Below are 19,875 nucleotides of genomic sequence, written 5' to 3' on the forward strand. Positions count from 1 at the left end.
GCTCGCCGCTTGCTCGTTGCAGACTGCTGTTCGGGACGCTCTACCCCGCCTACTCGTCCTACAAGGCCGTGAAGACCAAGAACGTGAAGGAATACGTAAGTGCCCCCGGCCGCGTGTGCGCGGGGCCCGCGGCCCTCGAGCCCCTGCCCGGCCCGGTGCGGCTGTGCCCCCGCGGGCGCAGGGCAGGGCTGCGTCCGTCGTGCCAGGCCCGGCCCAGGGTGGTGTCCGCGCCACCCATAGCTGCCCCGCAGCGGCCGCTCGAGAGAGAGGAGCCCGACCCGCCCCCCCGCACGTCGTTGGGGCCCAGACTTGACCCAGCGGGAAGGCGGAGGGAGCCCTGCTCGCCCGGGCCCAGCGCTGCAGCGTCTGCTCGCCCGGGCAAGCACCGCGCGGCTCCAGCGCGGGAGCAGTCGCTAGGTCGGTCGAGGCTGCTGCCGATCCGCGTAGGAGCCTTGGCGTGTTGTCTCACGCTCTGCCCCCAGACACACTTGCTAGCTAGCGAGTGCACACCTACATTAGCTGGCGCTGCCCTTGGCTCTCACCAGACGAGCAGAGAAGAAACGAAGCCTCCTGTCGAGGTGGCTTGGCCTCCTGAAGAGCGTTGCTTTGGTCCCTGTGCGTTCTTCTCACCGCAAAGTGATTTTATTTGCTACTTCAAGCGCATGTCTTCCTCGATAACCTTGAGAGAGGCCTGGAAAGATTAGGAAGATGTTGTCAAAACAATTTCGGGTCTAGGGCTTAATGAATGACCGTGTGACCTTATTACTGCTACCTCTGTTCTTCACCTGCTCTTTCTGCCTATCGCCTTCATTCACCGCATCGCACACAACTGGGTGCAGAATCTCATTCTGGCTCGAGCACCGGCCACAGAACGATTCGCTGTGTCTTGTTGTGGGATCCGCGTTAGCCCAGAAGTTCTCGCACAGATTTTGTGGTTGGAAAAACCTAGCTGGTAGGGAACAAAAATATCAGTTCTTTATTAAATTGCAGTGGAGATACTGCTCTGGACTTGCTGGGTTTCAGTAAAAATGGAGCCGGTAAATTGCTTGATTTTCCTCTTCAGAATAATAACCATGTTCATCTTGTCTTTCGGTGCAGCCGTGGTAGCACTGGGGGTGCCAGGCACCTTCCAAATTTAGAACACTTGCATGAAAACAGTCTTGTAGATGAGTGCAGTATTGTCAAAAGTGCCGATAAATCTACCCAGCCTGCTGATGGAAAGAAAACCGTGGCTCATGGTCGAGTGATTGCAGGCCACAAATCCACTGGTGGGACGTGTAACCAAAAGGTTTGGGGCGGTCACCACTGTTTCTATTTGTGCCCCATTTGAGAAGTGCTTTCTTGTCTTCATAGATGATTGTTTCTTGATACAGCTAATTCTGAAGCGCAGAATTCAAGCTGCTACTTTTGTCTTGGTTCTGGATGGAAGTGGAGCTGATTCAGGAAGTAACTGGATTTGAACTGCAGAGTAAGATGAGATCTGCGAGACGAGTTTCGGAAGCGGAAAGGGATCTCGGAGTCCTAGCGGACTCCCAAGATGAACATGAGTTGTTGGTGTGACGAAGTCATCAGCAAAGCTAATGGCACTTTATCATGCATCAGCAGATGCATGACAAACAGCACCAAGGAAGTAATACTTCGCCTTTTATCGGGCACTGGTCACACCGCAGTTGGAGTACTGCGTCTAGTTTGGGGTGCCGCACTTTAAGAGGGATGGGGATAAACCTGGAGAGGGTCCAGAGAAGGGCCACTCATATGGTTAAGGGCTTGCAGGCCAAGCGCTGCGAGGAGAGACTAGGGCACCTGGACCTCTTCAGCCTCTGCAAGAGAAGGTTGACAGGCGACCTTGTGGCTGCCTATAAATTCATCATGGGGCCACACAAGGGAATTGGTGAGGCTCTACTCACCAAGGTGCCCCTGGGAGTTACAAGAAATAATGGCCATAAGCTAGTAGAGAGCAGATTTAGACTGGACATTAGGAAGAACTACTTCACAGTTAGTGCCAAGGGAGGTGGTGTTCTCCTCTACCCGGGGGGGTCTTCAAGAGGAGGTTAGATAGACATCTGGCTGGGGTCATCTGAACCTAGCGCTCTTTCCTGCCTATGCAGGGGGTCGGACTTAATGACCTATTGAGGCCCCTTCCGACCCTAACATCTATGAATCTGGGTATAATTAAATTGTCTTCTGTTACGGGGATTGTACAGAAATGGGTACAAGCAACCCCCAGTTAGCAGTCTTATTTGGTTCCTGGAAAACTGAGCATTAAGAGAAACCAAAAATTTTTGACGACCCGAGACGGTGACTGCGAGCATTATAATGAAACTCGCTGGTCGCTAAGTGGCATCGGGTAGCGATTTTAAAATGAGTGTTATAGTGAAATAGCACTAAGTGAAACAGTGTTAAGCGGAGGTCGCCTGTATTCTAGAATGTATCTTTAGCAAGATCTAAAAATAGCCAAGTTGGTTAAAGAGAATCTAGAGACAAAAGTTAAGAAAATAAAATTATTAAAATGAGTCCTAAGACTACTTATACCTGGCTTATTAGTCTTGGAATGGATTCATTCCAACTAAAAAAAAAAAAAAAAAGTGTAAAGAAAAGGAAAAACACTCTTGTTAAATAACAGGGTGCCAAACATTTATTCAAACCAAAGAAAAAACCCATCCTTCATAAAGCAGAAATCGGCCTGAGTTAGGGGGGGTGGGTTGTCAATAAATTGTACAATTTTTCAGGTACGGTGAACTTTGAAAACCAAATAGCAAAAAAAAAGTATATATCTTTGCACAATTGCTTTCCCTCACAATGAAGAAGAATACAGGTATTGCAGAGGGGCTAAGCAGCTTCTTTGGATCAGCCTTTACTGACAGAAATAAATGCTTACCCCACCTATCGGGGAAATAGATGGGGATGAACTGATTAAGGTTTAAGAGGAGGAACTGCTGAAACAAGTGAATAACAGCACCATTTGCCCTGAGTAGATGGTATTTGTCTCAGAGTTCTGAAGGACCTGGCAGTACAGCTTTCTTCTGAAAAGTGGCTGTATAAAACTGGTTCATTTTTAATGCAGTGCATCCTGTGTACATTCAGAGCTGGAGCTGCCCGCATGCTGCTGCCTGCTTTGAAAGCTGAAGAGCCAGCACACTGAAGTGCTCTCTCATCTGTATGTCTGTATAAGAGACTCACATAGAGCTACCTGAGTAGGCTTTAAATGAGCCACCTCGGGCACTAGAAGCAGTGTAGCTGCAGCATTTTGGATCTCTGCAGGCTATTCTTGGCAAGGAAAATGAGCCTGTACTGAACTCTGTGTTGCTGCAGTACAGCAGCTACCTTGGGTGCAAGAACTGCATTTAAAGCCAGTGCAGTAACTGGGTGTTACACCACAGGCTGCAGACATGACCCAAATGCTAATTCTTGTGCCCTGACAGGTGTGTTCAAGTTCTGGTCAGATGGTTAGTTAACTACTGAGCACATCAGTTCACCTCCAGAACCTTTTTTTGGTATGTTGCATGAGGAAGAGAGGCTGTAGCTTGCTTCCCCATGCAGGAGGAGTTTGTAGTCTGATAAGCTGTGGGGAAAAAAAGCTTTGTCAACTAAATGTGATGAATTGTGGGGAGCCAACCTAGTTCTTGTAACAGGCCTGCCGACTTGGTATCCAAGTTCTTCAAGAGAGAGCATTCAGCTAATAACCTAGAAAACAGAACCACATGAGACTAATGATGCCATGTCCTACAGTCAGCCTGGTTGGACTGCTAACAAATAGCTTTTAAAGCCAGCTGTTGTATTCGAGACTGGGAGGTAATCATTGTTGGACTTGCTTTTTTTTTAAATTTATTTTAAGAGGTGGGTGGGGAGGATGGTTTTTTTTTTTTTACTATTACAGGCCTTTTGATTTGTCCAATGTCTGATAAATTAGCTGAGGAAAAAATGTTTTTATAACTCTGTAGCTGGGCATATTACAAATTTGTTTATGTACCAAATTGTTAATTTTTTTTTTTTTTCTTGTAACCCCAAGCACGTGGAATTTATGAATACTATTGGGCAGGCAACCTTTAGTACTGGAATAACTTGGTGTGCCCTGGGCTCAGCCACATGCTGTCTGCCCCATGATCCCAGGGTCTCCATGGAGCCCTGCTCAGGGCCTGCAGACAAAGTAGCTGTGGGGATGGGTTGAGGCCACAGGTGGGCAGGGAGCAGTGTCTGGGAGCAGGGTGGGTAGGCTAGGGTGAGGGTTGGGATCTTGCAGCAGTGACCAAGCTAAGCCGGAGCCCAGGGAAGAACTGCAATCCGCTCCCCGCATATCCCTGCCTGTGGAACCATCGCCCATCATGGGGATGTGTGGGCAGCCAGTCATGGCTCTGCTCTGGGCCCTTACCCTGTGCTGTCACTGCCCCAAGGTCCCAGCCCCATCCCATCCCATCCCGTCCACCTGGCTGAGTGTGCCCTGCCCATGTGGGTCCTAGGCCAGTTTCCATGTGTCCACTCCACTCTGTCCAGTGCTGCCCAGTGGTGGGTGTGACATGGATTGGCCAGGGTGTCGGGGTGCCCGGGCAGCAGCAGGGCTGGGTCCAGGGCAGTGGTGACACTAGCAGCGGCAGCCAGAAGGAGCTGCCACCACCGCTGGGGCTGCCAGGAAGCAAGCTTTGCTGCTGCGCTGGCCCAGATCTGATGAATGCCTGGAGGTGGGCTGGATTTGGCCCATGGGCTATATTTTTTGCCTATCCCTGTTCTGTATAGAATCACTTGTTTAAAGTCATTGTCATCTCCTATTGTTCTCAGTGGTACTGAGTGTGTAACTTGCTTTTGATTAAGAATGCAAGTGCCTCAGTTGATCTGATCCTTGTTTTGGTTCGTTCTTCCTCTTCGTAGTTTCATAGTTAGTAGGGTCGGAAGGGACCTGAGCAGATCATCAAGTCCGAGCCCCTGCCATGGGAGGAAAGAGTACTGGGGTCAAACGACCCCAGCAAGGTGATTGTCAAGCCTTGTCTTTAAAGACCTCCAAGGTAGGAGCCAGCACCACTTCTCTTGGAAATTGGTTCCAGATCCTAGCCACACTGCTGGCCCATGTTCATCTTGGCATCAGTGACGACTCCAAGATCCTTTTCTGCCTCTGCACTGATGAGAAGGATGTTCCCTAGCCTGTAGGTATGGTGCTGGTTCTTCCTCCCCAGGTGCATCGCCTTGCACCTTGTCGGTGTTGAATCCCATCCTATTCTCATCCGCCCATCCCTGTAACCTGCCTAGGTCTGATTGCAGCCTATTCCTTCCTTCTAGCATGGCCACATCCCCCCACATCTTAGTGTTATCAGCAAATTTGAACAGGGTGCTTTTTATCCCTTCGTCCAAGTCGCTGATGAAGATGTTGAACCGCGTGGGCCTGAGGACCGAGCCCTGGGTGACCCCACTGCCCACATCCCTCCAGGTAGAAAATGACCCGTGCACCACCACTCTCTGGGTGCTGCCCTCTAGCCAACTAGTGACCCATTTGACTGTATAGGTGTCAACACCACAGTCCCCCATTTTTTTTTTTAATGAAAACAGGGTGAGAGACAGTGTCGAAGGCCTTCCAGAAGTCCAGAAAGACTATGTCCACTGCTGCCCCTGCATCTAATGATTTGGTGACCTGGTCATAGAAGGCCACCAGGTTGGTCTGACGGGACCTGCCTTGAATGAACCCGTGTTGGTTGCCCCTAAGCATAATCTCCCCTGCTGGCCCCTCCTGGACCTGTGCCAGGATGATTTGCTCAAAAAGCTTACCTGGGATTGAGGTAAGACTAACTGGCCTGTAGTTTCCTGGGTCCTCCTTCCTCCCTTTTTTGAAGATGGGAACCACATTGGCCCTCTTCCACTCCTCTGGCACCACACCAGAGCACCATGAGTGCTTGTACAGCTGTGCCAGGGGTCCCGCAATGACCTCAGCCAATTCCCTCAGCATTCAGGGGTGGAGATCGTCCGGACCAGAGTCAGCCAGAGTCCCTTAGAAATTTTAGGATAGAGTACTCTTAAAAGAAAGACAGCATGTGACAACGCATGGCAAAAAAAAAAAAAGACTACCATGAAAATCTTGATCTACACAACGCCAACCTTCAAAAATATTTTACTTGTATCACTGTTTCATGATGTCACAAGATAATTGAATGTTTCTGTACCCTAATTCTAAATATCTTTTTAAATAATGTTTAACCTCAATTGTAAGTCTATGTTTTAACATGGTTTATGGATAATTCTGAAAGCCTCTGTACTTTTTCCTACAATTACTCATATATGGCCTTGTATTTCTGTCTTGGCATCTGGAGGTAATGAATCATTTGACCAGAAAGGGATTCCTAACTTTTGGGTTGGATCCTAGTTGTACCTGCATGTGTCTGATTGTCTAACATAAGTGGCTGTTCCCTTGCAGGTAAAATGGATGATGTACTGGATTGTATTCGCCTTCTTCACTACAGCAGAAACACTCACGGATATCATTCTTTCTTGGTGAGCATCCTGGTTGCTTGCTCTTCGTGGGGAGTAGAGGAAGAACGTTTAGCTACCACTTTCTCTGGTGTTCTCTGAGAGCTACAGTAGGAAACTTTCTAGCCCTCCCCCATACGCTATTTCTACCCTTAGGAGCTGGAAGAAGACTTGTGCCCCTCTAGCCCCAGGACTCCTGCTTTTGTAGCCATTGTGGCTAGCAGCTCGTAATTCTTTAATACTTTGCCTTGTGTAGGCATAAACGGCTGTGCCAAATGTTTGACATCTAGAACAGGAGATCCTATGACATGTGAGACTGATGTTCTGACTCTCCATGTAATGTTAGGGCAGGTTTAATAATAATAGTGTTTTCTTAAGGTGCTATTTGGGTCACTAAAGGTTAGGAGCTGTAGATCTAAAGGAAGTGGAAGGAGAATAAGAAGGTTCGAGGGACGTTGGAACTTGTGCTTTGGGAAATTCAGGCTTTATGGGAGAGGCTGGTAAGGGTACAAGTCTATTGTGCCTGATGTTTGGTCATTCAGGATTTCTGGTTCAGCATGAAATGCTTGTTTTGGGGCTTATCAATATCCATACTTGCTCTTGTATGTGATTTCCACCCTCACTGGCTGTAAATCTGCTGGGGTACTGTATCAAGCCTTTTGGCTTTCTGCAAGCATCAGAGAAAGGGGTGTTGCCTAAATACTGCAATAACAAATGCAATAAAACAGCTAAACCAGAAATATATGTTAGTATTTTCAAAGATATGTTAGTGTTTTCAAAGCTTCAGTTGCTTTACACACATTTTCCAAAGAGACCTAGTTGTCCTTTCTCTTCCTGCACCAGCTTTTGAGCTCTGCATTTGATCCTCTGTCATTTTTCAGTCTGGACTCCTGCACATGTTAAAATGGACCCTTGAAACGCAGAGTCTTTATTACTGACAGAGATGGGGAAATGCTTTGTATTTAAACATTTGAAACCCTTCTCCCAGCTGTAGCAAAAGTAATCTCCCACAGAAGATACGCATCTATTGTTTCAGTGGCACCCATTGTCCTTCAGCAACTGACCTGAAGAACAGTTGACAGGAGTTTCAGGGACTGATTGGTCCTCAGTTGAGGGGTTGAGGAAGTCGGATATAGCTGTAAATCACTGCAGGTGAAGGAAGAACTGTACTGTTTGATTCCGTACCAGCAGGCAGCAGAGCCAAGAGTGGTCCATGGTTTTCCAACAGTTTACTGTTGAGTGACAGGAAGGGCTATTGGATTATAACTTGGCAAGTTTGCAGGAGTGGGAGATGCCGTGCGTGGGGAGGTGTTATGGCTAAGGATGAAAGACTTGGAGAGCCTCCAAAAAGATCCATCCCAGGGGTTCAGATTGGTCCTAGTTCTGTTTCTGGCCTCTGCCCTTTCTGAGACTTTTTATTCTTCCCTCTGCTGATCTGCATGTGCCACTCTCTGGACTACTTATCTCTGTCTGCCTCTGACCTGGTCTTGATTCTAGCTTCTCCATCTCTCTCAGGTTTCCCTTTTATTTCGAGCTGAAAATCGCATTTGTGATCTGGCTGCTTTCCCCTTACACCAAGGGCTCCAGCGTCCTCTACAGGAAGTTTGTGCACCCAACGCTCTCCAATAAGGAGAAGGTACTTTCCTGTTGCCATAGATCTTGGCCTACCCTGAAAGTTGGGTGACCCAAGTTAGGCCATAGTAAAAGCCCCTATTGTATGATTTTTAGCTTATGCTGCCTGCAGAGATGCACAGCTTTTGCCCTTCTAAAAAGTGCAGCCTGCTGAACATTCACTGCAGTGAGGCCTGCAGTATCCCTGCGTTCTAATGTGGATGTTTGGCTTGCTGACGTTACAGGTCCTGGGGTGCACTCCTTCCACAGTTGAGCTGTTTGAATTAAAATAGAAGCACCCTCGCAGCCCTACTGCCTCTGCAGGCTGCAGCATCTACATTAGGCATGGTGTCTTGGTTCTTGACAAGTTGCAAATGCACATCTCCATCAGATAAGAACCTGCCCTAAGTAGCAAAGGAAAGACAATAACACAGGTAGCAGAAAAATAGATAACAGCTGTTAACTTCCATAGCTGATGAGCTCATCAGCTCTGTAGGTGCCTGATGACCTTTGGAATTTTAATGGGGAGGTCTCTGTGGTTTTAACTAGGAATTTTAAATGGTGTGTTCCCATACTCTTTCTCTTAGGAGATTGATGAGTATATCACCCAGGCCCGTGACAAGAGCTATGAAACCATGATGCGAGTTGGGAAGAGAGGGTTAAACCTGGCTGCCAATGCAGCAGTTACTGCAGCTGCAAAGGTAATGCCTCTCCCATGTATTACAACCACCCCCTAAGCCTTTGAGGCATCAGGCACTTCCTGGCGGGCTTGCTGCCTGTTGGTCTCCCAGGGTGGTTGCTATTCATTTCACTTCACTTTTCCTCCAGTCTGCCTGTTTGCCCTGTTCTGTAGCTTGTGGAGAAATGGGAGTGGACTACCTCATCCTCTTTTCTTTTGGTCTCTGGAGAAGGCTTGTCTTTTCCCTGTTCTTCCCCAAGGGTTTCTGTGTGGGAGATGGGACATCTTTTCCCTCTAGTTTGTCTCAGATGCTCGTGTCATAAATACCTTCGTATGTGTGTGTCATGCTCTCCTAGGGTCAGGGAGTTCTGTCCGAGAAGCTGCGGAGTTTCAGCATGCAGGACCTAACTCTGATTAGGGATGAAGACGGTGTGCACCTGCGGAGTCCTGAGCCACGGCTGCATCCCTCTGGTGGGGGCCTTCTTGAAACCATTGACGATTCGGGTACAAAGTCTTTCTGTTTGGCCATTCCATGAGGTCCTATGCAATGGATGAGAGGAAGAGAAGCTTGTGGGATGTGCATTAGGGTAGAGGTGACCTGATATATCAGCGTGATATCAGATCGGCACCGATATAAAGGAAATTGGCCTTGTTGGAAATTGGCCCCAGTGTGGCCGATAAAGGCCCGGGCGTGCACGCAGGTGCAGCACAGCGCGCGCACACACTGAGGAGCGCAGCCCAGTTGCCTCCAGCTTGTAAGTTTTTTGTGGTGGAAGGGTAGAGAAGGGGCATGGGGGGGGACAGATCAATGTCCCCCGTGGTGAGGGAGGAGTGGGGCAGGGGCTGGGGCAGGCACTGCCCAGCCAAGGCGCGTTATGGAACAGCACCGCAGCTTGTTGGGCAGGGGGCAGCTTCTGCCCTGCACACACTCTGGGGTGGGGGGGGGCATGTGCCCCTGGATCTGGGCAGGACAGGCTGCAGCTGGGGCTGAGGCCAGAGTGGCACCAGTTTCTTCCTGACGTGGGGGTGGGGGCAGAATCGCAGGGGCTGGGCCGCGATGTGCTTGGGGCAGGCGGTGGTGGGAAAGGGGCTATGGGGGGGTGGGGCTGCAGCCACCCCATATTTCACTGTGGTGTCCCCCCCCCCCGAGATTCGCTTCCTAGTGCTGCTACTGCCTGGCCCAACCTTCCCTCCCCCCGCCCCAGGCCAGGAAGAGCCTGGTGCTGCCCCAGCCCATAGCTGCAGCCTACCCTGCCTGTGCCCTTTGCAGATCTGGGTGGCACATTTCTCCCCCACTCCTGTGCCCTCCTTGGGTGCATGCCACGGCGGGAGCCGTCATCTTCCCAGATGAGCCATGGCTCCGTTCTGTGCCCCATTCCCCCCCAGCTGCACAGCGCCTGCGCCAGCCCCACTGCTCCCTCACCGCAGAGGGCGTTGATCTGCCCCCACAACACCCCTTCCCTCCTTTCTCCCTGTCTGCCACAACAGACTTACCAGCTGCATGCAGCTATATCGCAGATTGGATCGCTATCAGCTGACATGTCTCCTTAATTGGTTACTGGTCTCTGCCCCCAAAATCTCTATCTGTGCAGCCCTACATAAAGGGTTATCAGTACCCCAGATTCCTCTTGTGTCTCCACCTGCCTCAATGAATCCTCCAGGTCCTTGAACCAAGGACTGCTGAGAACTCTTTTCTTCCACCCTGCCTTGCCTGCCATTTTCAGCGCAAAGAAGCCCCCAGTCAAGTGTTACGTGTAGCATTTTTTCTTTTCCTTAGCTTCCTGTTACTCTTCTGGAGAAGAAGCCAGCATAGCACAGAGATCTAATGGGATCCAGTCTGATGCTAGAACAGATCCATCAGATGATGATGCAGGAGACAAAATGCCCAAACGTACTCAGAGTCTTAAAGCTCCAAAGAAAGTGACAAAAACTGAGGTGAGTTGGTATGTAAATGTATTCCTGGGCATGTGCTGCAGGATGTGGGTGGAGCCATGAGCTGTGGTGGCTGTGTAGATCACTTGGAAAAATCATTCTGCTTGCAGTGTTTTACAAGCAGCCCAACTCCTCCTTCCAGTTGGGGGCACTACTGTTTTGTTGAGGACTTTCCCATGGAAGTGCTTGTTACCTGCCTGCTGCATGGGTCTCTTGTTGTGGCCAGGAACCCCAGTTGTGGCTCACTTACCTACTTTTACCTTGAAAGAGAGATTTGTGCGTCTCTTCCAGGGTTGGTTGACTGTAGTGTCCACAGTTGTCTCTATTATACACAGTGTGAATGCAGTAACAGCACCTCTGGTGCGATGCAGTTTGTGAGCAGGGTCCCTGAGAGCGTCCTGTATCCCAGTGCAGTTCTTTGTCCTTTTGAGCTTTTGCAGAATCTTAACCGTTAGACCTGGAAAAATACCTGGTTCATAGATTTCATAAACACTAGAGCTAGAAGGGACCCTGGAGGATCATCGGGTCCAGCCCCCTGCCCCAGGGGCAGGAAGTCATCAGGGATCGTAGGTTCCCAGCAAGATTAAACATCCAAATGTCTCTTGAAGGCGTTCAAAGTAGGTGCTTAAACTGCCTCCGTCCGCAGTCCTATTCCAGTCCTTGGGGCGTCGGACAGTAAAGAAGTTCTTCCTTGTGTCCAGCCTGAAACGGTCTTGCAGGAGTTCGTGACCGTTCGACCTTGTCATCCGTTGGGGCCCCCTGGTGAACAAGTGTTCTCCCAGATCTTGGTGAGCATCCCAATAAACTTGTAGGTGGCCACCAGATCACCTCTGAGCCTGCGCTTTTCCAAGCTGAAGAGCCCCATGGCTCTCAGCCTCTTATCGTAAGGTCTGTTTTCCTGACCTCTGATCATGCATGTGGCTCTCCTCTGCACCCTCTCAAGCTTCTCCCCATCCTTTTCGAATTGTGGAGCTCAAAACTGGACGCAGTACTCCAGCTGCGGCCTCAGCAAGGCCAAGTACAACGGGAAGTACAATATGACTGGTGCATTCATATAGTCCAGGGCTGTTCCACTGGGCCACATCCAGCTCACAGGGGGCTCAGTTGCAGCCCCCAAGTTCTTGCATAGCTGCCTTGCTCCAGTTGAGCAGTCACCAGGGTTTCTGGGCTCCCCCTTCCTCCTCTGGCTGCCATGTTTAGTGCCCTGCCCCCTGGGCAGGATGGTGGTGCAGGGAGTAGAAGATGAGTTGGGGGCTGCATGGGCTCATGGTGCAGCAGTGAGTGGGGGAGGTGCCCATGGGGATGCGGGGGGGGTGTTGTGGCTTAGTGGTGTCCCATGGGGTATGCAGCCCCCAGCTGCTTCGAAGCTGGACAACTCTAATACAGTTCATCAGTCTTGTCTACACCCGTGCAGTGACCATTTTTGAAGTGCGTCCTACGTGAACACCCAGATTGCGGTCCATTTAAAAATTCATCGAGCACTGGGTCCTCTGCTGCAGGTTCTTCCCCCTCCAGTCTGCACCCCCCTTCCCTGCACTTCCTAACATGCACCCTAGGGAGCCTGTTTTATAATTTAATAGAGCTTGCTCTTTGGAAGCTTTTATTGGTAGCCTGCATGCACTATGGGACTCTTAGAAATGCCAGTGGTAGACAGATTGATTCTATTGCTCTGTTAAGTCTTTGAACCAATACCGTATTCACTCTGTTCCTCCCATTGGCATCTTTGCTTCTTGAGATGATTCAGATTGTTATCCTGCCCTTAATCTCTTAATTGTATCACTAACGCCAGCCTTGTGTGGGAATGAGTACAGTCATCTCAGTAGTGTCCTCATGCTAATTCCTTCTCTCTCATTTTTAATGGTTTGGATTATAGTTGAGAGAGATGCTGTTTCTCTGTGTTGTAAAAGTTGATACTAACTTCCTTAACACAGCACAAACTGCTGCATTTGGGAACGTGATACTTGGTGTGTGAATAGTTGGTGTACATGCTGTCTTAAATATTAGGTTTTTGCCTCGCTGAGCTCTCACTTAGGGGGAAGCTGAATCTGTCTCCAGTTGTTAATGGCATTCCTTTCCCAGGGCTCTGGAATGAGATGGTCAGTTGTATGCTCTGCTTCTTTCTGGAAGAGCAGGATTGAGGATGTCAGTCAGATAGCAGAAAAGCTGCAGTAGCAGGTCTTAAAATGTGGGGTTTTTTCTGTGTTGCTGTGTAAAGGACACACTCCAGTAACAAGAAACTTATGGATTTGAGAGCCCCAGCCAGGCTTTGTGCCAGGTGGCGGTTGTGCTGGGAGGCGGGGGACTATGGGCAGTGGTAGCTAAGGCAAATGTTAGGGTGGCCATAGCCCCCTAGCGCTGCCTCGGCAGTTTGCCGATGGGCAGGCTTTGGGCTGGGGCCTTGGCAGGCCATGCCAGAGGCTGTGAGCCAGCTCCCCGTTGAAACACGGGCTGTGGTGGGTCTGGAGCATTGTTGGCTTGGACTTTGTTCTACGGCCCAGCAGCCCGGCCATCCCTCTGTGTCCTTTTGTGTGTCTCTCTGGTTCTGGGTGTGTGTGCACATGTGTCTGTTCTGTGTGCATTTGCGCACGTGTGGTTCTGTGCATGTGCACGTGTCTAGTTCTCTCTTTCTTCTCTCCTTTTTCTTTCTCTTTCCCTCTGTCTCTTTTTTTTTTTTTTCCTTCTTATTACAACATACTTAACAAAAAGAAAAATACTTAACAAAGGTAGTGCATGAAGCTTTATTTGTTGTTACCAAGTTTAGAATTTTTAGAAAACCTGGTATTCAGTGTTTTTTGTATTTTGGTTTTGTTTTTTGTTGTTTTTTTTTTTTAAAAGGGGACATTCGTGATTATTAACCATTTTTAATATGCAGTGTGTTCTGGCATGTACCCCTTGCCCTGGTTTTGTTTAATGCCGCTCTGGCATCTTACAAGGGAGATATTGAGGGGTTTTTGGCACTCTGGTCAAAACCATTGCCTACCCCTGCTCTACAGTGAGCTGATATAACTTTTTTTTCTTTCTTTTACAGCCTCCACTAAAGAGCATAAAAGCTCGCCCCAAGAAGAAAGCTGTGGGTTCTGTTGCTGCTGGCGAGTCGGCCTAAGGAGACCTCCCCCACCCATATCTGTCCCAGGATTCACCTGTTACTTTGAAGGGACACTCTCCAAAGAAGGGAGCTGAGATTCATGTACATAACAGCTACTGCTTTGTAGAGCTTATTCCAAGGCGAGGGGGTGGCTGGGATTCAGCACACAGAGTGGAGGATGCACATCCTCAGGAATTATTTACTTCTTTTCATCTCTTTTGGAGGGATTGCTGATATGTCTGTACATAGCCTGTTGCTTTGGGAGTCCCTCTCTGTGTAACCCTAGTAGGGGAAGCTCATTGCTGAAAGAACTAATTAGGGTTAGAGCCATCCCTAGCACAGAGGCTGGAAATAAGATATTTAAGATGCAGGCCACTGAAATTCCACTTACTGTGGGGAGCTTCCCCACTATGTCTTAGGTTGCCCTGGCTTTCCTTCTGCAGCTACAAGCTAATGTTAGGAATCTCCAGGAGCCAGAGTGGCTGGTGCTGGTACCGGTGATGATTCAAGCTCATTCTCTTAGGGAAGGGGCCTGAAGGGATATGTACTGGGTGCTTTCCAGTGTGTGTGATAACTTGGGTGGGAGAAATGCGATTGGCTTAGAGTTTCAGCAAGTGCTGTAGAGGCACTCGTGGGAGGTGAGGATGAAGTCTGCGTGGCATTTTTCCCCAAGGAGAGTTAAGAGTAGAGAGGGAGCTGAGAAACTATTAAGTGACCAGTGAGGGGGTGGGGAGGGGGGTGTGGTACAGTGTATACAAGACTGCTGGGAAAATCATTTCTCCAGAAAAAAATGTGGCATCCCTGGGGCTTGATGATCTCTACTTCAGAAGTCCCTGAATGTAATGTCTGATTCCATAGTCAGATCTGTTGCCTGTAAGAATGTCAAGAAGAGCGTGTGAGACAGTGAGAGACTTGGTGGAGGGTGGGGGTGGACAGGGAGGATGTTACTTGGCCACCCAATGGCTGAAGTCCACAGCACCTCTGATTCTACTTGTCCCAGAACTAATCTGACAAATTCTTTCATCCTAACAGATGACTGGAAAACGTGGCTCAAAACAGTCTGCAGACACTTGAGCAAATATGAGGTGGAGCAATCCAGAGGCCCTTCTGTCCCAACTCCAGAAGGCTCCAGGAGAGCCAGGCCACAGGGCAGGAGAGCTTACAAATAACTAAAGTATGAAAACATCATTATCCTGACCCCAGAACTCCACTGGGGGGGCGGGGAGAGGGGGGTCGAGGGGAGCACAGTATCAGGATTGATCAATCCTTTTGCTGCATCCCATTCCAGCCCTTGAGAACAACTTCTCGTCTATCTGACCATGTGCCATTTCCATCAACCTGGGACCTGAGCAGCATGTAAGACTCGAGTAAAAAAAAAACAAAAAACAAAACGTGGATATGGGATATGTAATGTGAGAGTCAGACTTCGGTAATCCTCACGTAGAAAGACTTTGAGGTGAGTCAGTCCAAACTATGCTGGATCCTAACCCCTCAGAATAGGTTAGAGGATTTTTCCCTTTGGAGTGAGAACACATGCTACCCTTTACCTATTACTAGTTCCATTCAGATTTATGATGGTGGGAATTTCTTACATGAGGTAGCACCCCTCATCTTGCTAGCTTCTATGATCTCCTCAGCAGTGATTGAGGGAGCATCCTTGATGCCAAGGTAGGTATTCATATGCACAACTGCTATCTTAAGAGAGAGACTTGGAGACCTTGGTTTCTATTGAGAATAGCTGCCAAAGGAGTCTGATCTCCCTGGCTGCTTCTCCTTATTTAAGAACCATGCTCGTTTGTAGTCAAGGTGTAGGACTTCCTTCCAAATCTCTGTATCTTGCTATCACACTTCTAGAACTAGGACAGAATATTCTGTCTAAAAACCCTGTTGTTTTGTTGTAGGCAGGGTCTAGAACTTCCCCTGATATCCAAATTGCAGTTACATTTTCCATCTACTGAACCATTCTTAAGTTGCTCATAACAATAGAAGTGTCATCTCGGGCTGAAATTCTACACGTTTCTCCTTCATCTAGAAACAGACTTTCTGGAAAGCTCAGCTGCTTTTGGGACAGGATCTAGGGAAGACATTCTTGCCCTTAAAGCTATGATTTTTCAAAATTGGGTCCAGGTTCTATGGCAGACAGTGGAAGGAACTTGTCAGGAACAGTGATTTAACGAGAGAGGGTGTGGAGAAACATTAATTTTAGCTGCTTTTTTTTTTTTTTTTTTTTTAAGGGGAGGGAGAGTTCCTGCTCTGTTGTAGTTCTACATAATAGAAGCGCTTGTTAACAACTGTGTGAACCTACCTAAATTAAGGAGGGTTAAAGTCGGAATGGTTTTGCTATACTTGTTTCACTGCAGAATCAGAGTTGCATCATAACCGCTTGCTCTGGTATCTTTTGATAAGTATGCCATTGTTCCATCTGTCGTAAACCTTTTCATAGTCTGGTGAAAATACATTTTGATTTGGCTGAAGCGTTAAGATTTATAAAAACATACTCTATTGCCTTTTATCAATTCCTAACCTGCCAGTGTTCCACTAGCATTATATGAAAGTGCATGTATTTCAGTGGAAATCTCTGGAGAGGATCCAACTATTTAACCATTTTACAGACCCCGGGACTATAAAGAAGCAAAGAGAAATTTGTGTAAAACGTTTGGAAAAAGACTGGGCTTTGAAGGATTGCTGTCCCAGTCTGTAGTGTACTGGATAGAACAGAACAATTAACTCTCTACAATATGCAGTGTCCTGCATAGCCACATTTTTCTAGTTTTATTTTTTAAAACTAAAAGTCTCCAAATGTTGCATTTAAAGATCATGGACTCAAGTTTGGAATTGCAAAGGGTAAGGTAGACTGTCCACATGCTGATCTTTCCCTCACCCTCCTTGTGTTTATGCTTTGCATTAATGTCTAATTACAAAACCTTCATACTGTGAATTTTCCACAAGAGCCACTTCAGAAACTGGGTGGTGCAGAGTGAATGAGAGAGAACTGCCTTGGGGATAAAGCAGAGTTTCATAGTAGGTAGGGTCGGAAGGGACCTGAGCAGATTATCAAGTCCAACCCCCTGCCATGGGCAGGAAAGGATGCTGGGGTCAAATGACCCTGGCTACGTGTTCATCCAGCCTCCTTTTGAAGACCCCCAGGGTAGGAGCCAGCACCACTTCCCTTGGAGGTTGGTTCCAGATCCTAGCCACCCTGACAGTGAAGTAGCGTCTCCTGAGGTCTAGCCTGAATCTGCTCTCGGTCAATTTACAGCCGTTATTCTTTGTTACTCCTGGTAGTGCTCGGGGGGACAGGGAGTCTCCCATAGCCTGCTGGTCCGGTCCCCCTTGGCCAGTTTGTAGATGGTCACCAGATCCCCCCTCAGCCTTCTCTTGTGGAGGCTGAACAGGTTCAGGTCCCATAGCCTCTCCTCGTAGGGTCTGCCCCGCTGCGCCCGGATCATGCGGGTGGCCCTCCTCTGGACCCTCTCCATGTTGTCCACATCCCTCCTGAAGTGCAGCCCCCAGAACTGGACGCAGTACTCTGGCTGCAGCCTGACCAGTGCCGCACAGAGGGGGAGGATCACTTCCTTGGACCTGATCGTAATGCATGTGTGGATGCATGACGAGGTGCGGTTAGCCTTACTGACTGCGTTCCCCACATTGGCGGCCCAAATTCATTTTGGAGTCAGTAGTGACACCAAGGTCCTTTTCTGCCTCTGCGCTGACCAGAAGGGAGTTCCCCAGCCTGTAGGTATGCTGCTGGCTCTTCTTCCTCAGGTGCAGCACCTTGCACTTGTCAGTATTGGATCCCATCCTGTTCTCATCTGCCCACCCCTGTAACCTGTCTAGATCTAGTTGCAGCCTGTCCCTCTCCTCCAGCGTTCCCACTTCTCCCCACATTTTAGTGTCATCTGCAAGTTTTGAATAAGGTGTTTTTCACCCCCTCATCCAAGTCACTGATGAAGATGTTAAACAGTGTGGGCCTGAGGACTGAGCCCTGGGGGACCCCACTGCCCACGTCCCTCCTGGTCAAAAAAGACCCAGCCACCACCACAGTCTGGGTGCGGCCCTCTAGCCAATTTGCGACCCATCTGACTGTAGGCATCAACGCCACAGTCGCCTGATTTCTTTATGAGAATGGGGTGAGAGACCGTGTCGAAGGCCTTCCTAAAGTCCAGAAAGAATATGTCCACCGTGACACCTGTGTCAGTGATTTTTGTGACTTGGTCATAGAAGGCAACCCGGTTGGTTTGGCAGGACCTGCCTTGAATGAACCCATGTTGGTTGCCCCTAAGCATGATCATCTCCCCTTCTGGTCCCTCGCAGATGTGCTCTTGGATAATTTTCTCAAAGAGCTTCCCCAGAACTGAGGTAAGACTAACGGGCCTGTAGTTTCCTGGGTCCTCTGTTCTCCCTTTTTTGAAAATGGGGACCACATTGGCCCTTTTCCAGTCCTCCGGCACCTTGCCAGAGTACCACGAGTGCTCGTAAAGCTGTGCCAGGGCTCCCGCAATGACCTCTGCTAATTCCCTCAGCACTCTGGGGTGGAGATTGTCAGGATCTGCTGACTTGAACACATCTAGACCCACCAGAAGTTCCCTGACTAGGTCCTCACTGACCCTGGGCCTGGCAGCACCTCCCCTGGGTCCATCAGGGATCCCAGTGTGGGGGATGCCCCAGTCCTTGCTCAAAAAGATGGAGGCAAAGAAATTGTTAAATAGGTTAGCTTTGTCATCTGGTGTGACCACCAGATTTCCTAGCATATCTTGCAGAGGTTCTTTGTCTCCTCTGGCACAGATTGTTTGGTGTGCAGCTTATGGGGAAAGAGACAACTGACAATTACTTTGTTCACTGTTTACTTCCCATTCTGCTCATTTGAACAGGTGATTGGCTTGCTCAGATTTATATAATCATGAAGTTAAATACTGTATTGTAATGACTACGTATATTAGGGCACAGCTAAGGGTGTATTAACTTAACACTCTCAAGTCCTTATGCTTTAGCGCTTTACTTTGTTGTCTTAAAATGCATGTACCATGGCCTTTTGAATGATCCCAATTATCATATTTTCTCGCATACAACATGCGCCTTTTCCTCAAAAAAGCATCCCCCTGAATTAAGTTTGAGGTGCCTGAATTAAGCAGGGAAGCTAATTTTCTGCACAGGGTTGGAAGTACTCAAGTTTGATTCCTGCTTTACAGTGCAGCAAGTATGGTATGGTTCAGACAGCTGAGGGAGTCAGCTGACTTCATGATTCATTGTTCTTCATTCTACAGGTGTTAAGATCATCTCCTTTTTAATGGTCTTGAACGTTCCACTAACCAAGGTGACCTTCCTAAGGGCAGTTTTACTGTCTGCTAGCAGCTCTCACTCTCACTCAGCTCTTTTCTCAGACCCTTTAGCTGATTATTTAGCTCTGTTCAGAATGATAGATCCACCCATAGAGACTGTTGCAGCATGCACAGGATGGTGGAGTGTACTAGACTATGTGGCACCAGAAGCTAGTAGTCCAGCACAGCCCATATGTTCTGTTCTATGCCTCCAGTGTCTGGTAGGCTTTGGCTACGCAAAACAAAACTACCCCCAACCATGTGACTGACCCAGGGTCAGGTTGTTACCCTAATTATATGGATGGGTGGTAATGGACATAAGCTCTCTTCCTTAGTGAGAATACTCTTCATGCTGCTTTAGTAATATGTTTTCACCAGTTGGTGGCACCCAGTGACATGATTATTCAGCAGAAAATGCTGAAGCTTGGATAGCTCTTCACTTAGTAGTGTTCTTGGGCCTCAGTGTGGCACACATGAATTTTTCAGTTTTTACATTGCAGGACTACCTATTCTGCTCAGTAGCAGCCTTCCATCCCCACCTGCTTCTCTGCCGAGGCGCAGAGATATAAGTGGAATGATAGAAGGGGAATGATCCTTGAGTCTTGCATACCTTTTTTACAGTAAGCCATAGGCCCGCAGAGCAAGAGTTGTGCATAGGGAAAACCCTATTCACAAATGCCGTACCCTTGTACCTTGTGACAGCGGGAATCTGGGTTTCATAGTTTCATAGTAGCTAGAGTCGGAAGGGACCTAGGTAGATCATCTAGTCCGACCCCCTGCCTTGGCAGGAAAGAGCACCGGGG

General features: G+C 48.6%; 1 protein-coding gene across 1 annotated transcript; it reads left to right on the top strand.

The window, feature by feature from the left end:
- Window positions 1-11: 11 nt before the first annotated feature.
- On the top strand, window positions 12-15,968 carry REEP2 (receptor accessory protein 2). Its single transcript, XM_019535373.1, has 7 exons — window positions 12-95; window positions 6,395-6,471; window positions 7,963-8,083; window positions 8,646-8,759; window positions 9,094-9,241; window positions 10,515-10,672; window positions 13,698-15,968. Exons 2-7 carry the CDS (start codon window positions 6,404-6,406, stop codon window positions 13,770-13,772), a joined length of 684 nt encoding a protein of 227 aa, XP_019390918.1. The 5' UTR covers window positions 12-95; window positions 6,395-6,403; the 3' UTR covers window positions 13,773-15,968.
- Window positions 15,969-19,875: the final 3,907 nt, after the last annotated feature.

Source organism: Crocodylus porosus, unplaced genomic scaffold (assembly GCF_001723895.1).
Source record: "Crocodylus porosus isolate Cpor-Errol unplaced genomic scaffold, CroPor_comp1, whole genome shotgun sequence".
Classification (NCBI taxonomy): Eukaryota; Metazoa; Chordata; order Crocodylia; family Crocodylidae; genus Crocodylus; species Crocodylus porosus.

What these genes read in the sequence shown, in the direction of transcription:
- REEP2 (XM_019535373.1), top strand. Translation starts at nt 6,404, where the DNA reads ATGATGTACTGGATTGTATTCGCCTTCTTCACTACAGCAGAAACACTC. An exon ending in ACGGATATCATTCTTTCTTG is followed by an intron (nt 6,472 to 7,962) that starts GTGAGCATCCTG and finishes CATCTCTCTCAG; the next exon opens with GTTTCCCTTTTATTTCGAGC. An exon ending in TGAAACCATTGACGATTCGG is followed by an intron (nt 9,242 to 10,514) that starts GTACAAAGTCTT and finishes TCTTTTCCTTAG; the next exon opens with CTTCCTGTTACTCTTCTGGA.